Below are 19,635 nucleotides of genomic sequence, written 5' to 3'. Positions count from 1 at the left end.
AGAAAAGTCCCTCACATTGCAGGGGTGGGGAGCTCCTGGGAAGTGCCTTGAAATGGGGACCTCCCCTCAAATGCTCCATCCTCAAGCTGAAGGCGGGGACTCCTGCCAGCCCTCTGTGCAGAGGCTCTGGGCGTTCAGGGTCTGTGGACCTGGGGCTGGTGGGCCAGGTCTCTCTCTGGGGTGGCCTTCAGGGTTAAGGACTGCTGTCATTGCAGGGTGGCTGCTGGTGGCACAAAGGCGAGGACATCCCCATTGATGACCATCTCGGGCTCTTCTCCAGCCCCACTCAACCTCTCTGCCCCACAGCAGCTGATCTCCTGGTGATGGGACCTCACACCGACAACGGCTGCGACCACCCCAGGACCAGATGGCGCCTTATCCTCATAGGAAGAAGCATCTGGCCGTGCTGGGAGGTCCATCAGAAGAGCCACACGTCTCGTGCCCTCCTCTTTATTTTCAAAGAGCAGCACAAAGGCGGTGGCGTTGTGCTGTGCCTCTGACCTCCGATGGTCCTCTGGGACTGCCGAGCCCTTTTCCAGCCGGTACCTGGGCTCCGAGGGGCCATTTCCCCACTCTTTGCCAATAAAATGAGCCCTGAGAAGCCCTTGTCGCTGTGGTGCTTTCTGCTGGGTGGAGCCCTTGGGGAGTGCCCCGGCGTGGGGCAGGGGGACAGCGGCTCTGCCGGGAGGGGACTTCCCAGTGCACGGATGGGGGATTGGAGGGGACAAAGAATCACGAAGTCGTGGGATCGTTTGGGCTGGAAAGGACCATTAGAGACCATCCAGTGCAATCCCTGCTGTGTGCAGGGACATCTTCCCTCGACCAGGTTGCTGTCAGCCCTGTGCAGCCAGAGGGCATCCACAGCTTCTCTGGGCAACCTGGTCCAGTGTCTCACCACCCTCATCCTAAAAAATTTCTTCCTTATCTCAAGAGCAACACCATCAAAAGCTGGTGCCTGTTTTCTGTGCACCAAATGGTGTGGGTCTGCTGAACACACAGCTGAGCACCCAGAAAGGAGGGAGGGAGACATCAGCCCACGCACAGCACAGTCCCCAGGTTCAGGGTTCTCCTTAAAGGTCTCCCTGGGGTGTCCCGCCACTGCTGGTGCTGCTTTTTGCCCCAAAGATCCCCACACCTTTCTCCAGACCACCAGGGTTCCTGCCCCAGAGCTGCTCCAAGCATGGCTGAGCCTGAGGACCATCCCTGAGGACCAGTGAACAGCAGATCTCAGCCCAACTGGGAAGCCACCGCCCTCAGGACCCCAGCCCCATGTCCAGTTTGGGTTACGCTGGAGGTTCCCATCTCGTCCTGCCTGTTCAAGCCATTTCTCCCAGCTCTCAAGACCATGGTGGTTTCATAGATTCATAGATTTCTAGGTTGGAAAAGACCTTAGAGATCATCCAGTCCAACCGTCCCTGATCTCCCATTAAACCATATCCCTAAGTAGTTCATCCACCCTTTTCTTAAACACATCCAGGGATGGGGACTCAATCACCTCCCTGGGCAGCCTATTCCAGTGGCTGACAACCCTTTCAGAGAAGAAATACTTCCTAACATCCAACCTGAATCTCCCCTGACTAAGCTTATACCCATTTCCTCTTGTTCTATCACCCATCGCTAATGTAAAGAGCCCTTCCCCCACCTCCCCACCATCTTTTCTCAAGTATTTATAGGCCGTAATCAGGTCTCCCCTCAGCCTCCTCTTCTCCAGGCTAAACAGCCCCAACTCCCTCAGCCGCTCCCCATAAGTTTTATTTTCCAGCCCCTTGACCAGTTTGGTCGCCCTTCTCTGGACCCGCTCCAGGAGCTCAATATCTCTCTTAGAGATGTCCTTAAAGCGTGTTTCGTGGGAAACACTTTTTTATGAACGTCCGAGTTGGAGACAGTGATTTCAGATGTAGAGTAGAATTTCCTCAAGATCGGAGGGATCTCCCGCAGAACAGCGAGTAGCAAGGATACTTGTTTGACTGTCTTTTTCTGGGCTGTTCCACTTTCTGTGACAAATTACTGGGTAATTTGTAATACAGCAAGATCTTACTATATCAGCTACACATTGAGTCCAGTTCAGTGATTAGCGTTTTATTGGAAGCAGCCAAAAACATGATGTTCCACATCAGATCTGCAGAATTCTTAAAATAAAGTAAGTGACATTGCCAAGCTGCTGGCAGCTGTAATGTTTTTTTCAGTCTAACTGAAGATAGTTGAGAAACTTAAGTAACTTACCCAGGATTCTTCCTTCCTCTCTCCCCGTGCCATTTCCACAATTACAGACCTCAAGTTTCCTCAGTGTTCATGCTTAAAATAACCTTATCCTTACAGTTACTTTTGAGAAAAGGAAAAAAGGTTGCAGGAAGACTGCTGAAACAAGTATTATACAGTTGTTCATGACATGAAAACTGGGGCCGGTTGGGATTGAGATGTCCAGTCAAAGCCCAGCTTACTTGCAAGCAACAGAAATGCCAATTTTAGCAATATAAAAACATGTTGAATTGCAAGGATAAATAATCAAACTGAGCTAATAGCATTCTTCTTAATGCTTCTAATGGGCCAATAGCAAGAAGAATATAGCACAAGGCAGACTGTCATACAATTAAAGCAATTTTTAGATGTTCTGTACACACAATTAAGATTAAGAGATTTTAAATGGGCCAAAAATAATAAATCTGATACTTTAAAAGCCTGTTTCAGTGGGGAGGTAAGAAAGTTGGTAGTTTGACCACCAATCTTATGCATTTTTTTAATGGTAATACCCGAAAATTTTTAATTTGTAGCTGAGAAAAAACAGCTAGGCTTTTAATAGCCATTTTTTAAACTTCATCATCCTGCCCACCCTTTCATCAGCTGCTGAGGAGCTTTCCCTTCTTATTAATTACTCCTTCGCACAGCTGAAGTTGGTGACATTTCCCAAATCAGCCATAATTTTCTTTTTCTTTCTTCTTTTCTGCCTAAGCTGACTGAATAAGTTCTCCATTTGGGAACAGAGTAACTCCTTTTTATTTCTAGTATGTCTGCTGAGCAGGACTTTTGTTCATCCTTGAGTCATTGAATGTGCTCAGTTTACAGTCATCTGGTGACTAAAAAGAATAGGTAGCCTGCATATTCTGCTGGTGCATGAGGGAGCTACCAAAGCCTCATAGTAGTTTTCTGAACTAAAATTTAAACCGTGTGGTCATTTTGGGTAGAGTTTCTGCTCATAGCACAGAGGAGTGCTTCTTCATGCAGTGTGTTGGAGCAGGCTCTGTGTGCACCCATCCACCTTGCACCTATTTTCCACTGAAGGGAAGCCTGTATAGAAGGGAAGGAGAGGGGATGCAGTCCAGTCATTTGGGCTGAGGGATCAGGACTATGAAGGACATGGCTGGGACATGGCCAGTGAGTGAACTGGGGAGACTGTGTGCCCCAAGGATAAACAAGAGCTGCAAAGAACGGACTGCAGAAGACTGTGTTTGTGAATGATCAAATGGTGAAAGGAATAATACTTCATTTAGTAAAGGCGCTTGCATTGCACTACTTAGAACGGAGAACTTGGATTGAGCTCCATGAATGACTTGAATTTCAGAGCAGCTAGGACAATTCTAGGGTTTTTTTCAAGATGCTTTTATATCATAGAATCATAGATTTCAGATTGTTTCAGATTGTCCTCCCCCTTGGCAGCAGTGGGCCATGGTCCCCAGCCACCGGTGGCCAAGTAGCCAGAAGGAGGGGGGACAGGGGCTCTGCAGGAGGCAGCTGGGGGCCGGATCCAGCACTGCCCCACACCTGACAGGGTTCTGGAGGGGTCTGAGCCAGGATAAGGACGGTGCTGGTGGTGCCGTGGGAGGCAGAGACCTGGGGGGGGGTCTGACAGCAGGAGGTGCCAGGACGACATGGGGACACTGGGGGACACGTCTGTGCTGGCATCTTCTGCCTTCCTGAGCCGTGGCTGAGGACGTGCTCCCCGCGAGGATGGGGCCCAGGGGAGGCTTTCCCAAATGCCAGGTCTGCAGCCGCAGAGACCTGAGGAGCTCATTGCACCTCCCGGGGGCCCAGCACCGACCCCGCTCTGCACTTCACCCACCCTGCTCCGGGCAATGGCCCTTGTGCCCCCTCGCAGGGCTGGTGGCTGCTGCCCGTGGAGCTGAGGAGGTTCCATGGTGTTCAGAGCAGCTTTGGCAGACGGGACCCAGCACTCACCCTGGCTCTGGGCAAAAGCCCCCCCAGATCTCCCAATTTCTGGGAGGGGCAACCACGGCATCAATGAAAGCTGCTGCCGAGCACCATGATCCCCAGAGCACAGACAAACACAACCACCCAAAGCCAGTGGGAGACCGTCAGAGCAGATCTCACCCCGACGTTGCTCCTCAGCTGCGGCAAGGTGCAGCCTTGTGTCTCATCCAGAGAAAATGGAGCATGAGGGGGATACTGGGAGACACCTAAGCTGTCCCCATGGCAATGCCACCTCAGGTTGGGGTGCAATGGCACAGGGTAGGGGAGAAGTGGAGCTGGAAGATGGATGTGGGGTCTCCAAACCATCTTTGGAGCTCCTCTGTCTCCCCAGACTGCCCTCTCCTGCCCAGACCTGTCCCCACCACCCTTCGTGTCCTTTCCCAGGTGCCCCTGCCATCTCTGGGTGTTCTGCTTTGGGACTCAGCGCTACACCAAGGTGTGTGGGTGCTGCTGGCTTCATGAAGGCGTCACCGTGAGCTCGGCCACGTTGTGAGTCTGAGCCACTGCGGAGCTGCTGGAAGGTGCAGGGACATGGCAGGACTCTGGGGACAGAGGGACACAGGGGACACTCTGGCCCCCTGTGCCCTCCTTTTGGCTGTACAATCATGTCTCTGAGCTGAGGCAGAACCTGGGGCAGCGAATCAGGGGCTTACAGGGGCTCTGCAGCCCCAGGTCGCTCCCCAGATCCCTGTCCAAGGGGCATGAACCATTCCCAAACCCTCCCTGTGTCTCTGGGAACCCCATCAGCCAAAAATGAGCCCCAAAGTCCCGCTGGGAGAGGTTGGGAGGGAGCCACCACCGTCAGCAGCGATGGCAGGAGAGAGGCCGGGACTGGGCTGAAACTGGTGCCCATCCCCAGGCTGGGGCCAGGGAGACCCTGCTCAGGGACATCGGGACCCCAGGAGGTGCAATGAGATCCTCAGGTCTCTGCTGCCGCAGACCCCGTGTTTGGGAAAGCCTCCCCCTCAGCTGCCATCCTCCTGGGGAGCCCGTTCCCAGCCATGGATCACAGGGAAAATGCCACCACACACACACAGGTCCCCAGGTGTCCCTGTGTCATCCCCAGCACCTCCTGCTGTTGGACGTCCCTGAGGCACCACCGAGAGGAGGGGGCTGATGTGCCACAGCCCCGGGGTGCTGAGCACAGAGTTGTTCTTCCTCCTGGAGACATGTGGGCAGCTGTCACCCCAGCCAGTGCCCAGGAGAGATCTTGATGCCATGACTCCCTGGGACACGAGTTTCTTCCTCAGGCATGTCCTCAGCCCATGGGCACATCTCTGCTCCAGGATCTCCACCTGTCCACATGTCTCCAGGAGGAAGAACATTACCCAGCAGAAGATGATGGCCATCACTAGTGGCTGAAGACTGATATGTCCTCTAGGAAGCCCTCGGTAATGCTCGAGCCTCAGGATGAGTGCAGCCCATAGTGCCCACCCTGGGAGGACACTCAGATGTCCACGCACCTCCAGGAAGCTCCATGGTGGCCCAGATGCCCCAAGAGCATGGGGCTGGCAGCACCTGCCCACCTTGGTGCAGTGCTGGGCCAGACAATAGGACACCCAGAAACACTGGGGACACCTGGGGAGGGACAAGAGGGGTAGAAGGGACAGGTCGGGATGGAGAGGACAGGTAACAGCGCTGGCACCTGTCTAGGACATGTAGTGGTGGGGGTGGGAGAGCTGCCACCATCAAGGGTTGCAAAAGAGATAAGGGACCTCGTGGCCTTTCCCTAAATAGAACGATCCTCCCTGATTTCCACACACTGCAGGGACACGTGGGGACAGGCGTGCTGGCTGTTGCCCCAGCCATGGCCTCTGCTCCAGGAAGGGGGTGGTGGTGGTGGCACCATCTGTGCCCGCCCCCGTGGGCAGTGATGGCTCCATGCAGCAAATGAGGGACTTTTCCATCGCAGCATTTGGTCCCCTCCCTGTCCCCATCCCATGTCTCAGGATCGCACGTGGGATCCCATGTGGCAGCATGGACAGACTGCACGGAGCAGGGACACGGCGTGGCCAAGTCCCAGCGGGGCTGGAGCCAAGCCCGGCCCCGCGACCGTCCAGCCTGGCCCGGGGCTGGCAGGAGAGGACAGCGGAGGAGGGACGTGCCCCGGCCCCACATAAAAAGCCCTCGGTGGGACGGGGAGCAGGAGGCACCCGAGAAGAGCCCAGCCCAGCGCTGCCAGAGCCGTGAGAGCAGCACCATGGAGCAGTACTTCTCGGCCACCCAGAAGATGGAGCAGGAGGTGATGTTCCCCAGCCTGCTGCGAGGGGTCTTCCCGCAGGAGGAGGGGGCAGCCTCAGCCACGGATGGCCACACGGACCTCTACGAGCGCTACCAGCTCCTCAAGGCCATCAAGCCCGTGGTGGAGAAAGGCCTGGCCTCTGTCACCGACCAGAGTCCCACCAGTGCCAGCGCCGACACCGACACATCCTCGGATGACAACAACGACACCGTGGACGCCCAGCTGGAGGAGCGCCTGTCCCACCACCTGGCTGGCTTGCAGCAGGTCCTCACCCACCTCACCAGGGACACCAATGCCCTCACCCGGAGGTACAGCCAGATCCTGGAGCAGATCAGTCCCAGCGAGGGGCAGCCCAGCTGGTGACCCTGCCCTGGGCACCAGGTAAGAGCTGGGGGGATGCAGAGCCCAGGGGCACCGGGGCAAGGGGTGGCTGATGTCCCCAGAAAAGTCCCTCACATTGCAGGGGTGGGGAGCTCCTGGGAAGTGCCTTGAAATGGGGGTGTCCCCTCAAATGCTGCAGATTGCCATCCCCATGCTGGAGACTCCTGCCAGCCCTCTGTGCAGAGCCTCTGGGCATTCAGGGTCTGTGGACCCGGGGCTGGTGGGCCAGGTCTCTCCCTGGGGTGGCCTTCAGGGTTAAGGACTGCTGTCATTGCAGGGTGGCTGCTGGTGGCACAAAGGCGAGGACGTCCCCATCGATGACCATCTCGGGCTCTTCTCCAGCCCCGCTCACCCTCTCTGCCCCGCAGCAGCTGATCTCCTGGTGATGGGACCTCACACCGACAACGGCTGCGACCACCCCAGGACCAGATGGCGCCTTATCCTCATAGGAAGAAGCATCTGGCCGTGCTGGGAGGTCCATCAGAAGAGCCGCACGTCTCGTGCCCTCCTCTTTATTTTCAAAGAGCAGCACAAAGGCGGTGGCGTTGTGCTGTGCCTCTGACCTCCGATGGTCCTCTGGGACTGCCGAGCCCTTTTCCAGCCGGTACCTGGGCTCCGAGGGCCCATTTCCCCACTCTTTGCCAATAAAATGAGCCTTGAGAAGCCCTTGTCGCTGTGGTGCTTTCTGCTGGGTGGGGCCCTTGGGGAGTGCCCCGGCGTGGGGCAGGGGGACAGCGGCTCTGCTGGGAGGGGACTTCCCAGTGCACGGATGGGGGATTGGAGGGGACAAAGAATCACGAAGTCGTGGGGTGGTTTGTGCTGGAAAGGACCTTTAGAGACCATCCAGTGCAATCCCTGCTGTGTGCAGGGACATCTTCCCTCGACCAGGTTGCTGACAGCCCTGTGCAGCCAGAGGGCATCCACAGCTTCTCTGGACAACCTGGTCCAGTGTCTCACCACCCTCATCCTAAAAAATTTCTTCCTTATCTCAAGAGCAACAGCATCAAAAGCTGGTGCCTGTTTTCTGTGCACCAAATGGTGTGGGTCTGCTGAACACACAGCTGAGCACCCAGAAAGGAGGGAGGGAGACATCAGCTCACGCACAGCACAGTCCCCAGGTTCAGGGTACTCCTTAAAGGTCTCCCTGGGGTTTCGCCCCACTGCTGGTGCTGCTCTGTGCCCCAAACATCACCACACCTTTCTCCAGACCATCAGGGTTTCTGTCCCAGAGCTGTGCCAAGCAGGGCTGAGCCTGAGGACCATCCCTGAGGACCAGTGGAACAGCAGATGTCAGCCCAACTGGGAAGCCACCTCCCTCAGGACCCCAGCCCCATTTCCAGGTTTGGGTTACGCTGGAGGTTTCCATCTCGTCCTGCCTGTTCAAGCCATTTCTCCCAGCTCTCAAGACCACGGTGGTTTCAGATTGTCCTCCCCCTTGGCAGCAGTGGGCCGTGGTCCCCAGCCATTGGTGGCCAAGTAGCCAGGAGTTGGGGGACAGGGGCTCTGCAGGAGGCAGCTGGGGGCCGGGTCCAGCACTGCCCCACACCTGACAGGGTTCTGGGGGGGTCTGAGCCAGGATAAGGACGGTGCTGGTGGTGCCGTGGGAGGCAGAGACCTGGGGGGGAGTCTGACAGCAGGAGGTGCCAGGACGACATGGGGACACTGGGAGACATGTCTGTGCTGGCATCTTCTGCCTTCCTGAGCCGTGGCTGAGGACGTGCTCCCCGCGAGGATGGGGCCCAGGGGAGGCTTTCCCAAATGCCGGGTCTGCAGCCGCAGAGACCTGAGGAGCTCGTTGCACCTCCCGGGGGCCCAGCACCGACCCCGCTCTGCACTTCACCCACCCTGCTCCGGGCAATGGCCCTCGTGCCCCCTCGCAGGGCTGGTGGCTGCTGCCCGTGGAGCTGAGGAGGTTCCATGGTGTTCAGAGCAGCTTTGGCAGATGGGACCCAGCACTCACCCTGGCTCTGGGCAAAAGTCCCCCCAGATCTCCCAATTTCTGGGAGGGGCAACCACGGCATCAATGAAAGCTGCTGCCGAGCACCATGTTCCCCAGAGCACAGACAAACACAACCACCCAAAGCCAGTGGGAGACCGTCAGAGCAGATCTCACCCGAACGTTGCTCCTCAGCTGCGGCAAGGTGCAGCCTTGTGTCTCATCCAGAGAAATGGAGCATGAGGGGGATACTGGGAGACACCTAAGCTGTCCCCATGGCAATGCCACCTCAGGTTGGGGTTGCAATGGCACAGGGTAGGGGAGAAGTGGAGCTGGAAGATGGATGTGGGGTCTCCAAACCATCTTTGGAGCTCCTCTGTCTCCCCAGACTGCCCTCTCCTGCCCAGACCTGTCCCCACCACCCTTCGTGTCCTTTCCCAGGTGCCCCTGCCATCTCTGGGTGTTCTGCTTTGGGACTCAGCGCTACACCAAGGTGTGTGGGTGCTGCTGGCTTCATGAAGGCGTCACCGTGAGCTCGGCCACGTTGTGAGTCTGAGCCACTGCGGAGCTGCTGGAAGGTGCAGGGACATGGCAGGACTCTGGGGACAGAGGGACACAGGGGACACTCTGGCCCCCTGTGCCCTCCTTTTGGCTGTACAATCATGTCTCTGAGCTGAGGCAGAACCTGGGGCAGCGAATCAGGGGCTTACAGGGGCTCTGCAGCCCCAGGTCGCTCCCCAGATCCCTGTCCAAGGGGCATGAACCATTCCCAAACCCTCCCTGTGTCTCTGGGAACCCCATCAGCCAAAAATGAGCCCCAAAGTCCCGCTGGGAGAGGTTGGGAGGGAGCCACCACCGTCAGCAGCGATGGCAGGAGAGAGGCCGGGACTGGGCTGAAACTGGTGCCCATCCCCAGGCTGGGGCCAGGGAGACCCTGCTCAGGGACATCGGGACCCCAGGAGGTGCAATGAGATCCTCAGGTCTCTGCTGCCGCAGACCCCGTGTTTGGGAAAGCCTCCCCCTCAGCTGCCATCCTCCTGGGGAGCCCGTTCCCAGCCATGGATCACAGGGAAAATGCCACCACACACACACAGGTCCCCAGGTGTCCCTGTGTCATCCCCAGCACCTCCTGCTGTTGGACGTCCCTGAGGCACCACCGAGAGGAGGGGGCTGATGTGCCACAGCCCCGGGGTGCTGAGCACAGAGTTGTTCTTCCTCCTGGAGACATGTGGGCAGCTGTCACCCCAGCCAGTGCCCAGGAGAGATCTTGATGCCATGACTCCCTGGGACACGAGTTTCTTCCTCAGGCATGTCCTCAGCCCATGGGCACATCTCTGCTCCAGGATCTCCACCTGTCCACATGTCTCCAGGAGGAAGAACATTACCCAGCAGAAGATGATGGCCATCACTAGTGGCTGAAGACTGATATGTCCTCTAGGAAGCCCTCGGTAATGCTCGAGCCTCAGGATGAGTGCAGCCCATAGTGCCCACCCTGGGAGGACACTCAGATGTCCACGCACCTCCAGGAAGCTCCATGGTGGCCCAGATGCCCCAAGAGCATGGGGCTGGCAGCACCTGCCCACCTTGGTGCAGTGCTGGGCCAGACAATAGGACACCCAGAAACACTGGGGACACCTGGGGAGGGACAAGAGGGGTAGAAGGGACAGGTCGGGATGGAGAGGACAGGTAACAGCGCTGGCACCTGTCTAGGACATGTAGTGGTGGGGGTGGGAGAGCTGCCACCATCAAGGGTTGCAAAAGAGATAAGGGACCTCGTGGCCTTTCCCTAAATAGAACGATCCTCCCTGATTTCCACACACTGCAGGGACACGTGGGGACAGGCGTGCTGGCTGTTGCCCCAGCCATGGCCTCTGCTCCAGGAAGGGGGTGGTGGTGGTGGCACCATCTGTGCCCGCCCCCGTGGGCAGTGATGGCTCCATGCAGCAAATGAGGGACTTTTCCATCGCAGCATTTGGTCCCCTCCCTGTCCCCATCCCATGTCTCAGGATCGCACGTGGGATCCCATGTGGCAGCATGGACAGACTGCACGGAGCAGGGACACGGCGTGGCCAAGTCCCAGCGGGGCTGGAGCCAAGCCCGGCCCCGCGACCGTCCAGCCTGGCCCGGGGCTGGCAGGAGAGGACAGCGGAGGAGGGACGTGCCCCGGCCCCACATAAAAAGCCCTCGGTGGGACGGGGAGCAGGAGGCACCCGAGAAGAGCCCAGCCCAGCGCTGCCAGAGCCGTGAGAGCAGCACCATGGAGCAGTACTTCTCGGCCACCCAGAAGATGGAGCAGGAGGTGATGTTCCCCAGCCTGCTGCGAGGGGTCTTCCCGCAGGAGGAGGGGGCAGCCTCAGCCACGGATGGCCACACGGACCTCTACGAGCGCTACCAGCTCCTCAAGGCCATCAAGCCCGTGGTGGAGAAAGGCCTGGCCTCTGTCACCGACCAGAGTCCCACCAGTGCCAGCGCCGACACCGACACATCCTCGGATGACAACAACGACACCGTGGACGCCCAGCTGGAGGAGCGCCTGTCCCACCACCTGGCTGGCTTGCAGCAGGTCCTCACCCACCTCACCAGGGACACCAATGCCCTCACCCGGAGGTACAGCCAGATCCTGGAGCAGATCAGTCCCAGCGAGGGGCAGCCCAGCTGGTGACCCTGCCCTGGGCACCAGGTAAGAGCTGGGGGGATGCAGAGCCCAGGGGCACCGGGGCAAGGGGTGGCTGATGTCCCCAGAAAAGTCCCTCACATTGCAGGGGTGGGGAGCTCCTGGGAAGTGCCTTGAAATGGGGGTGTCCCCTCAAATGCTGCAGATTGCCATCCCCATGCTGGAGACTCCTGCCAGCCCTCTGTGCAGAGCCTCTGGGCATTCAGGGTCTGTGGACCCGGGGCTGGTGGGCCAGGTCTCTCCCTGGGGTGGCCTTCAGGGTTAAGGACTGCTGTCATTGCAGGGTGGCTGCTGGTGGCACAAAGGCGAGGACGTCCCCATCGATGACCATCTCGGGCTCTTCTCCAGCCCCGCTCACCCTCTCTGCCCCGCAGCAGCTGATCTCCTGGTGATGGGACCTCACACCGACAACGGCTGCGACCACCCCAGGACCAGATGGCGCCTTATCCTCATAGGAAGAAGCATCTGGCCGTGCTGGGAGGTCCATCAGAAGAGCCGCACGTCTCGTGCCCTCCTCTTTATTTTCAAAGAGCAGCACAAAGGCGGTGGCGTTGTGCTGTGCCTCTGACCTCCGATGGTCCTCTGGGACTGCCGAGCCCTTTTCCAGCCGGTACCTGGGCTCCGAGGGCCCATTTCCCCACTCTTTGCCAATAAAATGAGCCTTGAGAAGCCCTTGTCGCTGTGGTGCTTTCTGCTGGGTGGGGCCCTTGGGGAGTGCCCCGGCGTGGGGCAGGGGGACAGCGGCTCTGCTGGGAGGGGACTTCCCAGTGCACGGATGGGGGATTGGAGGGGACAAAGAATCACGAAGTCGTGGGGTGGTTTGTGCTGGAAAGGACCTTTAGAGACCATCCAGTGCAATCCCTGCTGTGTGCAGGGACATCTTCCCTCGACCAGGTTGCTGACAGCCCTGTGCAGCCAGAGGGCATCCACAGCTTCTCTGGACAACCTGGTCCAGTGTCTCACCACCCTCATCCTAAAAAATTTCTTCCTTATCTCAAGAGCAACAGCATCAAAAGCTGGTGCCTGTTTTCTGTGCACCAAATGGTGTGGGTCTGCTGAACACACAGCTGAGCACCCAGAAAGGAGGGAGGGAGACATCAGCTCACGCACAGCACAGTCCCCAGGTTCAGGGTACTCCTTAAAGGTCTCCCTGGGGTTTCGCCCCACTGCTGGTGCTGCTCTGTGCCCCAAACATCACCACACCTTTCTCCAGACCATCAGGGTTTCTGTCCCAGAGCTGTGCCAAGCAGGGCTGAGCCTGAGGACCATCCCTGAGGACCAGTGGAACAGCAGATGTCAGCCCAACTGGGAAGCCACCTCCCTCAGGACCCCCAGCCCCATTTCCAGGTTTGGGTTACGCTGGAGGTTTCCATCTCGTCCTGCCTGTTCAAGCCATTTCTCCCAGCTCTCAAGACCACGGTGGTTTCAGATTGTCCTCCCCCTTGGCAGCAGTGGGCCGTGGTCCCCAGCCATTGGTGGCCAAGTAGCCAGGAGTTGGGGGACAGGGGCTCTGCAGGAGGCAGCTGGGGGCCGGGTCCAGCACTGCCCCACACCTGACAGGGTTCTGGGGGGGTCTGAGCCAGGATAAGGACGGTGCTGGTGGTGCCGTGGGAGGCAGAGACCTGGGGGGGAGTCTGACAGCAGGAGGTGCCAGGACGACATGGGGACACTGGGAGACATGTCTGTGCTGGCATCTTCTGCCTTCCTGAGCCGTGGCTGAGGACGTGCTCCCCGCGAGGATGGGGCCCAGGGGAGGCTTTCCCAAATGCCGGGTCTGCAGCCGCAGAGACCTGAGGAGCTCGTTGCACCTCCCGGGGGCCCAGCACCGACCCCGCTCTGCACTTCACCCACCCTGCTCCGGGCAATGGCCCTCGTGCCCCCTCGCAGGGCTGGTGGCTGCTGCCCGTGGAGCTGAGGAGGTTCCATGGTGTTCAGAGCAGCTTTGGCAGATGGGACCCAGCACTCACCCTGGCTCTGGGCAAAAGCCCCCCCAGATCTCCCAATTTCTGGGAGGGGCAACCACGGCATCAATGAAAGCTGCTGCCGAGCACCATGTTCCCCAGAGCACAGACAAACACAACCACCCAAAGCCAGTGGGAGACCGTCAGAGCAGATCTCACCCGAACGTTGCTCCTCAGCTGCGGCAAGGTGCAGCCTTGTGTCTCATCCAGAGAAAATGGAGCATGAGGGGGATACTGGGAGACACCTAAGCTGTCCCCATGGCAATGCCACCTCAAGTTGGGGTGCAATGGCACAGGGTAGGGGAGAAGTGGAGCTGGAAGATGGATGTGGGGTCTCCAAACCATCTTTGGAGCTCCTCTGCATTCCCAGACTGCCCTCTCCTGCCCAGACCTGTCCCCACCACCCTTCGTGTCCTTTCCCAGGTGCCCCTGCCATCTCTGGGTGTCCTGCTGTGGCACCCAGCGCTACACCGAGGTGTGTGGGTGCTGCTGGCTCCAGGAAGGCATCACCGTGAGCTCGGCCACATTGTGAGTCTGAGCCACTGTGGAGCTGCTGGAAGGTGCAGGGACATGGCAGGACTCTGGGGACAGAGGGACACAGGGGACACTCTGGCCCCCTGTGCCCTCCTTTTGCCTTTACAATCGTCTCTCTGAGCCGAGGCAGAACCTGGGGCAGCGAATCAGGGGCTTACAGGGGCTCTGCAGCCCCAGGTCGCTCCCCAGATCCCTGTCCAAGGGGCATGAACCATTCCCAAACCCTCCCTGTGTCTCTGGGGACCCCATCAGCCAAAAATGAGCCCCAAAGTCCCGCTGGGAGAGGTTGGGAGGGAGCCACCACCGTCAGCAGCGATGGCAGGAGAGAGGCCGGGACTGGGCTGAAACTGGTGCCCATCCCCAGGCTGGGGCCAGGGAGACCCTGCTCAGGGACATCGGGACCCCAGGAGGTGCAATGAGATCCTCAGGTCTCTGCTGCCGCAGACCCCGTGTTTGGGAAAGCCTCCCCCTCAGCTGCCATCCTCCTGGGGAGCCCGTTCCCAGCCATGGATCACAGGGAAAATGCCACCACACACACACAGGTCCCCAGGTGTCCCTGTGTCATCCCCAGCACCTCCTGCTGTTGGACGTCCCTGAGGCACCACCGAGAGGAGGGGGCTGATGTGCCACAGCCCCGGGGTGCTGAGCACAGAGTTGTTCTTCCTCCTGGAGACATGTGGGCAGCTGTCACCCCAGCCAGTGCCCAGGAGAGATCTTGATGCCATGACTCCCTGGGACACGAGTTTCTTCCTCAGGCATGTCCTCAGCCCATGGGCACATCTCTGCTCCAGGATCTCCACCTGTCCACATGTCTCCAGGAGGAAGAACATTACCCAGCAGAAGATGATGGCCATCACTAGTGGCTGAAGACTGATATGTCCTCTAGGAAGCCCTCGGTAATGCTCGAGCCTCAGGATGAGTGCAGCCCATAGTGCCCACCCTGGGAGGACACTCAGATGTCCACGCACCTCCAGGAAGCTCCATGGTGGCCCAGATGCCCCAAGAGCATGGGGCTGGCAGCACCTGCCCACCTTGGTGCAGTGCTGGGCCAGACAATAGGACACCCAGAAACACTGGGGACACCTGGGGAGGGACAAGAGGGGTAGAAGGGACAGGTCGGGATGGAGAGGACAGGTAACAGCGCTGGCACCTGTCTAGGACATGTAGTGGTGGGGGTGGGAGAGCTGCCACCATCAAGGGTTGCAAAAGAGATAAGGGACCTCGTGGCCTTTCCCTAAATAGAACGATCCTCCCTGATTTCCACACACTGCAGGGACACGTGGGGACAGGCGTGCTGGCTGTTGCCCCAGCCATGGCCTCTGCTCCAGGAAGGGGGTGGTGGTGGTGGCACCATCTGTGCCCGCCCCCGTGGGCAGTGATGGCTCCATGCAGCAAATGAGGGACTTTTCCATCGCAGCATTTGGTCCCCTCCCTGTCCCCATCCCATGTCTCAGGATCGCACGTGGGATCCCATGTGGCAGCATGGACAGACTGCACGGAGCAGGGACACGGCGTGGCCAAGTCCCAGCGGGGCTGGAGCCAAGCCCGGCCCCGCGACTGTCCAGCCCGGCCCGGGGCTGGCAGGAGAGGACAGCGGAGGAGGGACGTGCCCCGGCCCCACATAAAAAGCCCTCGGTGGGACGGGGAGCAGGAGGCACCCGAGAAGAGCCCAGCCCAGCGCTGCCAGAGCCGTGAGAGCAGCACCATGGAGCAGTACTTCTCGGCCACCCAGAAGATGGAGCAGGAGGTGATGTTCCCCAGCCTGCTGCGAGGGGTCTTCCCGCAGGAGGAGGGGGCAGCCTCAGCCACGGATGGCCACACGGACCTCTACGAGCGCTACCAGCTCCTCAAGGCCATCAAGCCCGTGGTGGAGAAAGGCCTGGCCTCTGTCACCGACCAGAGTCCCACCAGTGCCAGCGCCGACACCGACACATCCTCGGATGACAACAACGACACCGTGGACGCCCAGCTGGAGGAGCGCCTGTCCCACCACCTGGCTGGCTTGCAGCAGGTCCTCACCCACCTCACCAGGGACACCAATGCCCTCACCCGGAGGTACAGCCAGATCCTGGAGCAGATCAGTCCCAGCGAGGGGCAGCCCAGCTGGTGACCCTGCCCTGGGCACCAGGTAAGAGCTGGGGGGATGCAGAGCCCAGGGGCACCGGGGCAAGGGGTGGCTGATGTCCCCAGAAAAGTCCCTCACATTGCAGGGGTGGGAGCTCCTGGGAAGTGCCTTGAAATGGGGGTGTCCCCTCAAATGCTGCAGATTGCCATCCCCATGCTGGAGACTCCTGCCAGCCCTCTGTGCAGAGCCTCTGGGCATTCAGGGTCTGTGGACCCGGGGCTGGTGGGCCAGGTCTCTCCCTGGGGTGGCCTTCAGGGTTAAGGACTGCTGTCATTGCAGGGTGGCTGCTGGTGGCACAAAGGCGAGGACGTCCCCATCGATGACCATCTCGGGCTCTTCTCCAGCCCCGCTCACCCTCTCTGCCCCGCAGCAGCTGATCTCCTGGTGATGGGACCTCACACCGACAACGGCTGCGACCACCCCAGGACCAGATGGCGCCTTATCCTCATAGGAAGAAGCATCTGGCCGTGCTGGGAGGTCCATCAGAAGAGCCGCACGTCTCGTGCCCTCCTCTTTATTTTCAAAGAGCAGCACAAAGGCGGTGGCGTTGTGCTGCGCCTCTGACCTCCGATGGTCCTCTGGGACTGCCGAGCCCTTTTCCAGCCGGTACCTGGGCTCCGAGGGGCCATTTCCCCACTCTTTGCCAATAAAATGAGCCCTGAGAAGCCCTTGTCGCTGTGGTGCTTTCTGCTGGGTGGGGCCCTTGGGGAGTGCCCCGGCGTGGGGCAGGGGGACAGCGGCTCTGCTGGGAGGGGACTTCCCAGTGCACGGATGGGGGATTGGAGGGGACAAAGAATCACGAAGTCGTGGGGTGGTTTGTGCTGGAAAGGACCTTTAGAGACCATCCAGTGCAATCCCTGCTGTGTGCAGGGACATCTTCCCTCGACCAGGTTGCTGACAGCCCTGTGCAGCCAGAGGGCATCCACAGCTTCTCTGGACAACCTGGTCCAGTGTCTCACCACCCTCATCCTAAAAAATTTCTTCCTTATCTCAAGAGCAACAGCATCAAAAGCTGGTGCCTGTTTTCTGTGCACCAAATGGTGTGGGTCTGCTGAACACACAGCTGAGCACCCAGAAAGGAGGGAGGGAGACATCAGCTCACGCACAGCACAGTCCCCAGGTTCAGGGTACTCCTTAAAGGTCTCCCTGGGGTTTCGCCCCACTGCTGGTGCTGCTCTGTGCCCCAAACATCACCACACCTTTCTCCAGACCATCAGGGTTTCTGTCCCAGAGCTGTGCCAAGCAGGGCTGAGCCTGAGGACCATCCCTGAGGACCAGTGGAACAGCAGATGTCAGCCCAACTGGGAAGCCACCTCCCTCAGGACCCCAGCCCCATTTCCAGGTTTGGGTTACGCTGGAGGTTTCCATCTCGTCCTGCCTGTTCAAGCCATTTCTCCCAGCTCTCAAGACCACGGTGGTTTCAGATTGTCCTCCCCCTTGGCAGCAGTGGGCCGTGGTCCCCAGCCATTGGTGGCCAAGTAGCCAGGAGTTGGGGGACAGGGGCTCTGCAGGAGGCAGCTGGGGGCCGGGTCCAGCACTGCCCCACACCTGACAGGGTTCTGGGGGGGTCTGAGCCAGGATAAGGACGGTGCTGGTGGTGCCGTGGGAGGCAGAGACCTGGGGGGGAGTCTGACAGCAGGAGGTGCCAGGACGACATGGGGACACTGGGAGACATGTCTGTGCTGGCATCTTCTGCCTTCCTGAGCCGTGGCTGAGGACGTGCTCCCCGCGAGGATGGGGCCCAGGGGAGGCTTTCCCAAATGCCGGGTCTGCAGCCGCAGAGACCTGAGGAGCTCGTTGCACCTCCCGGGGGCCCAGCACCGACCCCGCTCTGCACTTCACCCACCCTGCTCCGGGCAATGGCCCTCGTGCCCCCTCGCAGGGCTGGTGGCTGCTGCCCGTGGAGCTGAGGAGGTTCCATGGTGTTCAGAGCAGCTTTGGCAGATGGGACCCAGCACTCACCCTGGCTCTGGGCAAAAGCCCCCCCAGATCTCCCAATTTCTGGGAGGGGCAACCACGGCATCAATGAAAGCTGCTGCCGAGCACCATGTTCCCCAGAGCACAGACAAACACAACCACCCAAAGCCAGTGGGAGACCGTCAGAGCAGATCTCACCCGAACGTTGCTCCTCAGCTGCGGCAAGGTGCAGCCTTGTGTCTCATCCAGAGAAAATGGAGCATGAGGGGGATACTGGGAGACACCTAAGCTGTCCCCATGGCAATGCCACCTCAGGTTGGGGTGCAATGGCACAGGGTAGGGGAGAAGTGGAGCTGGAAGATGGATGTGGGGTCTCCAAACCATCTTTGGAGCTCCTCTGTCTCCCCAGACTGCCCTCTCCTGCCCAGACCTGTCCCCACCACCCTTCGTGTCCTTTCCCAGGTGCCCCTGCCATCTCTGGGTGTTCTGCTTTGGGACTCAGCGCTACACCAAGGTGTGTGGGTGCTGCTGGCTTCATGAAGGCGTCACCGTGAGCTCGGCCACGTTGTGAGTCTGAGCCACTGCGGAGCTGCTGGAAGGTGCAGGGACATGGCAGGACTCTGGGGACAGAGGGACACAGGGGACACTCTGGCCCCCTGTGCCCTCCTTTTGGCTGTACAATCATGTCTCTGAGCTGAGGCAGAACCTGGGGCAGCGAATCAGGGGCTTACAGGGGCTCTGCAGCCCCAGGTCGCTCCCCAGATCCCTGTCCAAGGGGCATGAACCATTCCCAAACCCTCCCTGTGTCTCTGGGAACCCCATCAGCCAAAATGAGCCCCAAAGTCCCGCTGGGAGAGGTTGGGAGGGAGCCACCACCGTCAGCAGCGATGGCAGGAGAGAGGCCGGGACTGGGCTGAAACTGGTGCCCATCCCCAGGCTGGGGCCAGGGAGACCCTGCTCAGGGACATCGGGACCCCAGGAGGTGCAATGAGATCCTCAGGTCTCTGCTGCCGCAGACCCCGTGTTTGGGAAAGCCTCCCCCTCAGCTGCCATCCTCCTGGGGAGCCCGTTCCCAGCCATGGATCACAGGGAAAATGCCACCACACACACACAGGTCCCCAGGTGTCCCTGTGTCATCCCCAGCACCTCCTGCTGTTGGACGTCCCTGAGGCACCACCGAGAGGAGGGGGCTGATGTGCCACAGCCCCGGGGTGCTGAGCACAGAGTTGTTCTTCCTCCTGGAGACATGTGGGCAGCTGTCACCCCAGCCAGTGCCCAGGAGAGATCTTGATGCCATGACTCCCTGGGACACGAGTTTCTTCCTCAGGCATGTCCTCAGCCCATGGGCACATCTCTGCTCCAGGATCTCCACCTGTCCACATGTCTCCAGGAGGAAGAACATTACCCAGCAGAAGATGATGGCCATCACTAGTGGCTGAAGACTGATATGTCCTCTAGGAAGCCCTCGGTAATGCTCGAGCCTCAGGATGAGTGCAGCCCATAGTGCCCACCCTGGGAGGACACTCAGATGTCCACGCACCTCCAGGAAGCTCCATGGTGGCCCAGATGCCCCAAGAGCATGGGGCTGGCAGCACCTGCCCACCTTGGTGCAGTGCTGGGCCAGACAATAGGACACCCAGAAACACTGGGGACACCTGG

The 19,635-nt window shown here is 59.4% G+C and overlaps 3 protein-coding genes across 3 annotated transcripts; all 3 read left to right on the top strand.

Moving 5' to 3' along the window:
• Nucleotides 1-6,406: 6,406 nt before the first annotated feature.
• Nucleotides 6,407-6,811, top strand: LOC147529483 (thyroid hormone-inducible hepatic protein-like). Its single transcript, XM_086614757.1, has one exon. The coding sequence runs from the start codon at nt 6,407-6,409 to the stop codon at nt 6,809-6,811; it is 405 nt and encodes a 134-aa protein (XP_086470883.1).
• Nucleotides 6,812-11,022: 4,211 nt separating this feature from the next.
• LOC147529482 (thyroid hormone-inducible hepatic protein-like) lies at nt 11,023-11,427 on the top strand. The gene has a single exon (XM_086614749.1). It carries the CDS (start codon nt 11,023-11,025, stop codon nt 11,425-11,427), a length of 405 nt encoding a protein of 134 aa, XP_086470875.1.
• Nucleotides 11,428-15,639: 4,212 nt separating this feature from the next.
• On the top strand, nt 15,640-16,044 carry LOC147529481 (thyroid hormone-inducible hepatic protein-like). Its single transcript, XM_086614737.1, has one exon. The coding sequence runs from the start codon at nt 15,640-15,642 to the stop codon at nt 16,042-16,044; it is 405 nt and encodes a 134-aa protein (XP_086470863.1).
• Nucleotides 16,045-19,635: the final 3,591 nt, after the last annotated feature.

This window comes from Tauraco erythrolophus, chromosome 1, assembly GCF_009769465.1.
Source record: "Tauraco erythrolophus isolate bTauEry1 chromosome 1, bTauEry1.pri, whole genome shotgun sequence".
NCBI classification, from domain to species: Eukaryota; Metazoa; Chordata; class Aves; order Musophagiformes; family Musophagidae; genus Tauraco; species Tauraco erythrolophus.
This window is presented reverse-complemented; position numbering and strand designations above follow the sequence as displayed.